This window comes from Petaurus breviceps, unplaced genomic scaffold, assembly GCF_028583685.1.
Source record: "Petaurus breviceps papuanus isolate PSGF00001 unplaced genomic scaffold, PetGlider_PUasm1.0 229, whole genome shotgun sequence".
NCBI classification, from domain to species: Eukaryota; Metazoa; Chordata; class Mammalia; order Diprotodontia; family Petauridae; genus Petaurus; species Petaurus breviceps.
The window spans coordinates 898,937-909,337 of record NW_027185903.1 but is presented as its reverse complement, the minus strand read 5'-3'; the positions used below and the strand labels follow the sequence as shown (position 1 = coordinate 909,337).

General features: G+C 42.5%; 1 protein-coding gene across 2 annotated transcripts in view; it reads left to right on the top strand.

Moving 5' to 3' along the window:
• Positions 1-10,401, top strand: part of TMC7 (transmembrane channel like 7) — a 75,324-nt gene that overhangs the window by 34,487 nt on the left and 30,436 nt on the right. For both annotated transcript variants that reach the window (XM_069096035.1, XM_069096036.1), the window contains exon 6: positions 3,990-4,135. In XM_069096035.1, the coding sequence (XP_068952136.1) occupies positions 3,990-4,135 (146 nt within the window). The remainder of the gene's footprint in view (positions 1-3,989; positions 4,136-10,401) is intronic.

The window sequence follows — 10,401 nt, the reverse complement described above, 5'->3', positions numbered from 1 at the left end:
CCGCTTATTTTCCGAAAACCAAAAGACAATAAACATAAATAAATATTGACTGTGTGTACTGCACTATGCTGGACTCGGGATATAAAGATGAAAACAATGACAGGCGGAGCTGATCATCTTGTAAGGGACACAAGATGAAGAAACAGCTACAAGAGAGAAGCCGATAAAGTGGTAGGGAAGAGTTACAAGTAAAATACTGTTAGAGCAGAGAAGGGAAACTCGGGGAGGTCTTTACGACATTTAAACTAGATTTTCAATGAATCCAGTTTTCTATTGAAGTGATGAAAGCAGACTAAGCTTATTGCTTTCAGTGAGTAGTGACAGCTCTCTCTAGAACTAACCACGAGCAAAATTTTTTTATGAAGCAAAAGTGCTTCAGACACTACCTGTTTCCTTCTTATTAGAATCATCACTTCCCTCACCTAAATTTCTGGTGCCATTTTAACCGCTCTGTAAAAAGAGAAAAGTGACTTGAAAAAATAATTCATATTAAGGTGTTAATGTTCTTAATAGAGTCCTAATGTTCTACTGCTGCCAGGGGTTTCTGTGCAGAAGTCTCTACTCCTTTCAAGTATATTTGCCAGAAATTAAATTTCATAGTTATGGGGATTGCCTCCAAGAGGCAGATGTTACCCATGCATGCCATCTCATCTTCTGTAATGTTGTCACTGCAAAAATCTTCAATGGAGAAAATCTGAGGCACAAATTTCCAAGTATGATCAATTTATGAACAAGGCTAGCAATTGCCAATAAAGTGAGATCCCAGCCTCCTCTCAGTGGCCAGGAATCTTTAAGCTACAAGATTTGGATAAATAACACAGAGACATGTAGGACTTAAATTCTTTGAAGTTTCAGGTGTAGGTCTTGTATCGCCAATGTGATACCCACAGCAGCTGCTATGAATATGTAGGCTATGTAGGCTTATTCCCAGGTTTGAATCACAAGATATAACAGACTCTCTTCCTTCTTATTCAAACACCAGAAAGCCAAATCCATCATAGTAACAAAGAAGTCTATACACATTGTCCATGCAGGAAGCACCAACATCCCAAGAGTTCTTTTTCACTTCTTTTTCTTTTTTTGGAGGGGAGAAGGTAGGGCGATTGGGGTTAAGAGACTTGCCCAAGGTCACATAGTTAAGTGTCAAGTGTCTGAGGTTGGATTTGAACTCAGGTCCTCCTGACTCCTGGGTTATTGTTCTATTCACTGCATCACTTAGCTGACCCAACCAAGTGTTCTTTTTAAGACAAAGTCCATACACATCACCAACATCCCAAGCCTTCCCTCTGTTAGGCCTTGTAGTTCCCTTAGGCAAAATCTCTCACTCATGCTAGCTCCTCTGCTCTGCTCTGCCTGCTCTCTCTCTCCCAGCTCTGTCTCACTCATTCTCTGCTCTTCCTCACCCACACTTCCTGTTCCACCCATTCTGCAAGCTCCTCCTACCATGGGCTCCATATGATCACCTAGGCCTATAAAGGGGCAGGGGAAGATCTTCAAATTCCCTTAACATTACAGGTTCCTAACTTGATGTTCTATAATTCAACCCCTCAACTAGTTATTCAGTTATATTAAGATCTGTTTTGTAAAAGGTTGTAGCAGGAACACTTAGTTACCTTTGCACCAGAAGAGTAGCCCCTTTATGAAGACTCACCTTCAGAGCTGCCATCAACTGAGACTTATTCTAGAATGAAGACCATGAGAAGGTGTTTTCTGAAACTACACAAATACCTGAGACATCTGAAACTCAACTGGAGATTAAATGGACATTGGGAGTGGGCCATTAGGGTACAAAGACACTTGATCACTGTATTATGTGGAGGAAATGTAAATTCTACCTTTCCCATGCACCATTTTCTCTGTAAGGCTAACCTACCAAAGGCGACTGAGCCCATTGGATTTTGTCAATGCACTGACCATAGGTAGCAAGGCTGTTATACAGTACCAAAGCACTCCTGCATCAGGGGAGCCTATTCCTATCAGGTCACCTTCGCTGGGACATTTATAGCAGTCAACCAGCGCCAATAATAATCCAACCTCTCTCGTCTGGCCTTGTACAAAATGTTGAAACCTGTTCTCATTCCTTGTCCTTTGATTTTTCAGCAATACCACTTATGGTAGTATGTCCTAACACAAGGTAGATGGATAATTTATTGTAAGAAGCAAGGGAGAATGAGGAGGAAGTGACTCATTTTGCTAATAATTCTGATTACTTGTCTTTGAATGGTGTATATTGAGATTATGCTGTTTCCTTTCTTCCTCCAAAAAAAACTGCGGGCAAGTAATTAGGATTATACCTTCCTTGAAGGAGTCTCAAAATGCTTTTCTCTTTTAAGGTAGAGAAGGTACCATAGAGGTCATCTAGTTTGGTGTACAGATAAGAAAACTGAGACCCAGAAACAGTAAGTAACTTATCCAAGTTATGCCACAGGTAGTGGCAGAGGCAGAATTCAAACCCATACCTCAATTCTATTCTTTCTTCTCTACCATAGGCAAGAGATACTTCATGGAAGTATAGAAAGGTCACTGCATTTGAAGTTCAGAAAGGTTTGAGTTGAAATCCCATCTCAGGCACTTACTGTGTGTCCTTGGGCAAATCACTTAATTTTGTATGCTTTTTTTGTTTTGAGACAATCAGGGTTAAGTGACTTGCCCAGGGTCACATAGCTAATAAGTGTCTGAGGCCAGATTTGAACTCAGGTCCATCTTGACTCCTGGGCTAGTGGTCTATCCATTGTGCCACATAGTTGCCTAACTAGATTTTTTTATGGTCATTTTCAGATGTGAATCTATCATCCTATGCTGTCAAAGTAGAATTAAGGAGATTGGGCTGTTTATTGGAGAATGAGAGAGAATGATTGGAGAGGGAAGGTCAAAGTTGAATCCAAGAATTTGAACCTCAGTGACTAGAAACACAGTGCTCTCTCAACAAAAATAGGAACATTTCAGGGAGGAAAGAGCTTGAGGTGTGGTGGAGGGGGTCATATCTTTTGCCATCTTCGCCAATTTGATGGATTAAGGTGTGGTAGCATAGCTGTTTTCATTAGTATTTCTATAATTACTAGTCATATTTAATACTCTTTTGGGTGAGTGTTAATGGTTTGCTGGTTCTTTCAGGAGCTACCTTTTCACTTTTGATACTTTTTGGGAAATAGTTCTTAATGTAAAAAATTTGTGTCAGGAATGAATGGCATATTTTTTTCATTCTAGTTCATTAGCATTTAAGAACCCTAGTATATTCACTGTCTTGGCATGGACTAAGTCAAATTTAGACCAAACCCTCTTTCTCAGTGTGCAGCAGACGATGTTTAACGTCTTTCGTTCTCAAAGAGGACCATGGCATTGGAGAAGTGATGAAGGCAGGGCAATTGGGGTTAAGTGACTTGCCTAAGGTCACACAGCCAGTAACTGTCAAGGGTCTGAGGCCAGATTTGAAGTCAGGTCTTCCTGACTTCAGGGCTAGTGCTTTATTCACTGTACAGCCTAGCCATCCCTGATGATTATATTGTTAATATTAAGTAAAAAGTTTGAGAAAAGAGTTTTGCCTTTCCTTATGTTCCCAGAATTCAGCATAACGCCCCGCACATAGTATGTACTTGACAAATACTTGACTAAATGACTGACCTCAAAGCCATAAACCTCTTAAATTCATAAGGAACCTTAAGACGTTATCTGATCTAACACCCTCATCTGATTAAGGAAAGAACAAGCTCAGAGCTTTGAGGAGCTCAAGGTCACAAAGCCAGCTAATAGCAGGATGAGGCTAGAGCTCATGTCTACTTTCTCCTAGATTGGTTCTCTTTCTACTGTGCTGCCTCCAACTAATGGATGCAGAAATGGGAAAAACGTGTCCTCTCCCCAGGACTGACCTGAATCCTTTGGTAAGGCTTGATAGGAAGAGCTTTTCCAGCACAGAATAGCTCTGGTGACTGACCCTTCTAACCCTTTAGGGAGATAATCTCACACTGTGCCTTTTGCCCTATTTTATTCAGGGTTTCTTGGAATGGACCAGCCTGTTTTATGGCCATTACACCGTGGATGGGATAAAATTCAAAAACTTCACATATGATTTGCCCCTCGCCTATTTGCTGAGCACAGTGGCTTATTTGGCATTGAGTCTTCTCTGGATAGTAAAAAGGTAAATTCTACTACATTATTGTTTGTTTATTTCTCAAGAGTGCTGCATTTTGAAGCCAAGGTCATAGGCTTAACCCAAGGTGGGTACATACGCCTGTCAAAGAAATCTGGGCATCTCTGCAGAAAAGTGTTGGAATATGTCATCTGATGAGTTATGAATCACTGGGGAAAATGGTGAACCTTTTTGGCTTGTACCATCCTTCCCTTTGAGGAGCCCTCGATAACCATCAAGGGATATGCTGTCTATCTCTGAGCTGGCTTCCCAGTGACTTTTTCTCCTACCTCCACCTTGTGGTACATTCTAACCATCTAGGCAAAGAGAAAGGTTAGAAGGAATCCTTTTCCAAGCCAGAGGTCTCAGTAGTCCAATCAGTCAGGCAGTCTGTCAACAATTGGTGAGCTAATTCAGTCAGTGAATGTCTTGGTGTAATGTAATGCCAAGGAAAGGCAACTTCCCAGGTTCAAAATACCAGCATAGGTGCTCTCTATTTTATTCAGTGACAAACCAAGAACAGAGAAGATCAAAACATGACATCATTCAAAATACAGCATTTACTAAGTGTGATTAAATAATCTCCAAGTACTACCCCACCCCAGGACCTTCCAATCATTCAATCAATTACAAAGTCCCTGTTCTAAATACTACTCCACCCCTAGGCTATACCTTAATTAAGTCCACCACAAAACCCCTCTTCTCAAATGGAGATTAGTTTCCAAACATAGGTAAAGTACCTTCATTTGTCAATCACAGAGCACAATAAGGTCAAAAGTTCCCCACCCCCAGGATCACAATTGAATCTACCCCAGAGTTACATCAAGTTTAAACACAGCACTTAATACCCAAATGGAGGTCTTTTCTTCATCTTGACACCAGGCAAGTTCTCAGCAATCTTAGTTCCTGGGGAGACAAGGCTTAGCAAGGCCATAAGATACATTGCCAGTCCCTTCATGAATTTATCCTCTGTCTGTAGAACAGTCCTAGAACCCCTGAACACATTAGCAAAGCCCTCTCCCAGGATTTCTGTAAACATACAACAAGAAAATCCTTCTTCAGGGCTTCTGAACCAACAGAAAGGCTCCCAGACCCCTGCAACAACAGCACTGTCCTTAACCAGTGGACAGTATTCACTCTGTCTGCAGGACAGTCTCCAGACCCCTGCAACAACAGTACTGTCCCTCACCAGTGGACAGTATTCACTCTCTGTCTGCAGGACAGTCTCAGGGCTTCTTAGCGAACAGCCAGGTTCCAGGACTTCTTCAACAACAGGACTGTCTTTCACCAGTGGACAAATCTGGCAAAACAACATCAAAACAGACAGACAAAGTACCAGCAAAACAGCCATGTCTCCTCAGTCCTTGGCAGCTCAGGGGGCAGGTCTCAAAAGTCCAGGGCAATTCAAAGCGGCCACCAGCAATTCTCTTAGTCTCTCTCTCTCTCCACGAGGTGCTGCTTCCAAAAAGATCTTCTGCCTCTCTCTAGTGTCTCTCCAAATCTACATCACCAGCTCCTCCCAGTTCAGGACTTTCTTTTCACATCAACAAGCCCATCCCACAGGTGGGATTAACAAACTCTGGGTTTTAACACAATCAATTTGAAAACCAAGCCAATACAGGGGAATCTTTAATTGCCATTACTATCACACTTGGGAAGAAGGCTAACAAGGTCAAGGACAGAGTGGGTGGGGTTCTTAGTGAACTACTTAGGTTCAGTCTGTTCTCTGGCCATTAACTGGACCTTTAACTTTAGTTATGTTATATATGTGCTCATAAGGACTGGGCTGGGAATTATTATGGGCTTGTGCTGGGCTCTTCCCAGCTCCGACCTTGTCTTACCTTATACCCGGTCTTCGGACGTCTCCAGCTTCTTGTCTCCAAGAAGAACACCCCCACAGAACACCCAAGGACACGGAGGTTGCCAAGCGAGGTTGCTCTTTATTCAGTTACATCTTAACAGTGTGGCCATCAAAACACAGCAGAGTGGAACCGTGGGACAGAGAGAGCGGGACAGAGAGAAAGAGAGAGAGAGCGGGAGAGGGAGGAAGAGAGAGAAAGAGAAAGAGAGAGAGGGGGCCTCCCCTTGCTTTTTCCCTAATATCCTTATCATACTTCTTTCTGTCACATGCCATGTGGGAGCCAATCGTGCACTCTCCCGAGTGCAGGGCAAAGGAATATGCGTTAAGAGGAGTCCGTGTTGATAAGGCATGTTCAATGCCACGTCGGCCTTTCCCAACCTGGCAAAGTCGGCTCCCACGGCCCTGCGCTCAATGCCATGTCAGCCCTTTCGGCCCGGCAGAGTCGGCCTCCACATCTCCATGTTTCTGTCCCTCAGATGTCACGTGCACCCCCTCCGGCATCTTGTGACTGCCACGGTGTCTCTCACACCTGTGGCTCCAACAGGCTTGGATTAGAGGAAGCTCATTTCTACTCCACCAACACCACCACTACCACCATGAACCCCAGTGAAAGAACAAGCTAAAATACATGTTTTCCTACATAGTGAGTTTCTAGAGTAAGAGCTTTTTACATCATTGGGGATATGTAGGTGTTTACTGATCAAGTGTTTTCTCTTATCCCTCTTAGAGGGATAGTCTTACACTGTGCCCTTGGCCCTATTTTATTCAGAATTTCTTGGAGTGGACCACTTGTAATCTAGCCCCAATTGTTTTTTAACCCACTGTATGACATTAGGTGTCACTGTGTGACACTTCCTTCCTGGGAATCACTTTCCTCATTTGTAAAGGTGAAGTTGACGAGCAAGCAAAAATTGAGAGGGTTGCAGAAGATATCTCAAAGATCTGTTATGATTCTAAAATTCTTAGATATTTCTTTTTTTTTCTTTTTTTTTCAGGGCAATTGGGGTTAAGTGACTTGCCCAAAGCCACACGGCTAGTAAGTGTGTCAGGTGTCTGAGGCCGTATTTGAATTCAGGTCCTCCTGACTCCAGGGCCGGTGCTCTATTCACTGTACCACCTAGCTGCCCCTCTTTGATATTTCTTAATGTCTCCAGTTATTGTGTAAGCTTTTTTTTTAATCTATATATATATATTGAGGGTTCTTAACCTTTGTTGTGTAATGGATACCTTTGGCACTGTGGTAAAGCTTATGGATTTCTTCTCAGAAGAAAGTTTTTAAATGTATAAAATAAATAATATTACAAAGGAAACCAATTGTACTGAAATACAGTTTTTAAAACATAAAGTTTGTGGACTCCAAGTTAAGAACCCTGATATATAATTGAATTTTTTCATTTAGCTTTGTTTTGCTTTATTTTTTTTACACTGTGACTCTAAAGGTTATAATGATGCTGGAACATGAAGGGAGAAGGACATTTTCACTGGTGTAAATGGAGCATTCAATGTGTTTGGCTACCACTGACATTCCCATTCACACAGAGATAGTCTGGTCCTTCGATTTCATTGATATAAGAAAATCCCAGATGAGGGAACTCCCTCTTCCAATATAGGCCAACATCTTTGCAGTTTATAGTTTTAGATGGTTGCCTAGGTCACCGAGAGGTTAAGTGAATTTCTGAAGGTCACATAGCCAGTCTGGGTCATTGGCAGAGCTTGTATTCAAGGCCAGCTCATTTACCAGTATACCATGGTGCCCCGCCACATTCATCTAGGCCAATAGAAACTGAGTGAGTGTTTGTCTGATACATTGTAAAGAGAATTCTTCTTATTCAGGCGCAGTTTGGAGTAGATATAGCCTTTGAGGTCCTTTCCATCTTGAAATCTGTGATCTTTCAAACATGGAATGTACTTATTCCCTCTCTCCCTTTATCTCCACTCTTTTGAAACTCTCCTTTTCCTTCAAATCTCAATTCAGGAGCTTTTTTTTTGCGTGGGGGGGGGCAGGGACGGAGAGACAAGATGATTGGAGTTAAGTGACTTGCCCAAGATCACATGGCTAGTAAGTGTTAAGTGTCTGAGGCTGGATTTGAACTCAGGTCCTCCTGATTGTAATGTAATGCCAAGGAAAGGCAACTTTCCAAGGTTCAAAATACCAGCATAGGTGCTCTCCATTTTATTCAGTGACAAATTAAGAACAGAGAAGATCAAAATATGACACCATTCAAAATACAGCATTTACTAAGTGTGATTAAATAATCTCCAAGTACTACCCCCACCCCAGGACCTTACATTCATTCAATCAATTACAAAGTCCCTGTTCTAAATACTACTCCACCCCTAGGCTGTACCTTCATTTAGTCCATCACAAAGCCCCTCTTCTCAAATGGAGATTAGTTTCCAATCATAAGTAAAGTACATTCATTTGTTCAATCATAGAACACAAAAAGGTCAAAAGTTCCCCACCCCTGGATCGCAATTGAATGTATCCCAGAGTTACAGCAAGTTTAAGCACAGCACAATACCCAAATGGAGGTCTTTTCTTCATCTTGACAGGAGGCAAGTTCTCAGCAATCTTTGTTCCTGGGGAGACAAAGCTTAGCAAGGCCACAAGATACATTGTCAGTCTCTTCATTAATTCATCCTCTGTCTGCAGAACAGTCCTAGGACCCCTGAAAACATTAGCAAAACCCTCTCCCAGGATTTCTGTAAACATACAACAAGAAAATCCTTCTTCAGGGCTTCTGAACCAACAGAAAGGTTCCCAGACCCCTGCAACAACAGCACTGTCCTTCACCAGTGGACAGTATTCACTCTCTGTCTGCAGGACAGTTTCAGTAGCTCTTAACCAACAGCTAGGTTCCAGGACTTCTTCAACAACAGGACTGTCTTTCACCAGTGGACAAATCTGGCAAAAACAACATCAAAACAGACAGACAAAGTACCAGCAAAATAGCCATGTCTCCTCAGTCCTTGGCAGCTCCGGGGGCAGCTCTCAAAATTCCAGGGCAATTCAAAGTGGCCCTCAGCAATCCTCTCAGTCTCTCTCTGCCTCCAAAGGTGCTGCTTCCAAAAAGTTCTTCTGCCTCTCTCTCATGTCTCTCCAAATCTACATCACCAGCTCCTCCCAGTTCAGGACTCTCTTTTCAAGCTAACAAGTCCATCCCACAGGTGAGATTAACAAGCTCTGGGTTTTAACACAATCAATTTGAAAACCAAGCCAATACAGGGGGATGTTTATATTCCATTACTATCACACTGACTCCAGGGCCAGTGCTCTATTCACTGCACCTCCCAGCTGCCCCTTTTCAGGAGCTGCTTCTTCCACAAATCATGCAAGTTGAAAATGATTTATCTCTCCTCAAATTTTCCTAGCATATCCTGTCTGAATATCTTCTTTGTCTTCCTATCACATTCTACCTTGTCACATATTTATTTGTGTTCATTTCCTATTCCACTTTCTTCTTCACCCCCAAAAGATTACAAAAGTTCCTTGAGCTCAAGGGACTGTCATTTTTCATCTTGGCATTTTCAGGGCCTAACACGATATCTAGTTGATTCTGAATAAGTTTTGTTAAATTGAATCAAATGGGTTGTTGAATAGTTTCAGAAAATGCAAGAAAATTTAGCTTCTAAAAAAGCAATAATTTTGCAATTTTTCACAGAGATAATGGAAAGTACTCTATTTCTGGGGCAGTTAGGTGGTAAAGTGGTTAGAGCGTCAGACCTGGAGTCAGAAAGACCTGAGTTGCAGTCTAGCCTTATACACTTACTAGATGTGTGACCCTGGGCAAGTCACTTCATCCTGTTTGCTTTAGTTCCTTCTTTGTAAAATGAGCTGGAGAAGGAAATGGAAGACTACTTCCAGTAGCTTTGCCAAGAGAACCCCAAATGGGATCATAAAGAGTCAGACAGGACTAAAAATGAATGAACAATAAACTCTTTCTACTGAATGGAAGGAAAGAAGGAAGGAAGGAAGGAAGGAAGGAAGGAAGGAAGGAAGGAAGGAAGGAAGGAAGGAAGGAAGGAAGGAAGGAAGGGAGAGAGGAAGGAAGGAAAGAAGGAGGGAAGGAAGGAAGAAAGGAGGGAAGGAAGGAAGGAGGGGAGAGAGGAAGGAAGGAAGGAAAGAAGGAAGGAAGGCAAGAAGGAAGGCAGGAAGGAGGAAGGAAGGAAGGAAGGAAGGAAGGAGGGGAGAGAGGAAGGAAGGAAGGAAGTAAGGAAGGAAGGAGGGGAGAGAGGAGGGAAGGAAAGAAGGAGGGAAGGAAGGAAGGAGGGGAGAGAGGAAGGAAGGAAGGCAAGAAAGAAGGCAGGAAGGAGGAAGGAAGGAAGGAGTGGAGAGAGGAAGGAAGGAAGAAGGGAAGGAAGGAAGGAAGGAAAGAAGAAGGGAAGGAAGGAAAGAAGAAGGGAAGGAAGGAAG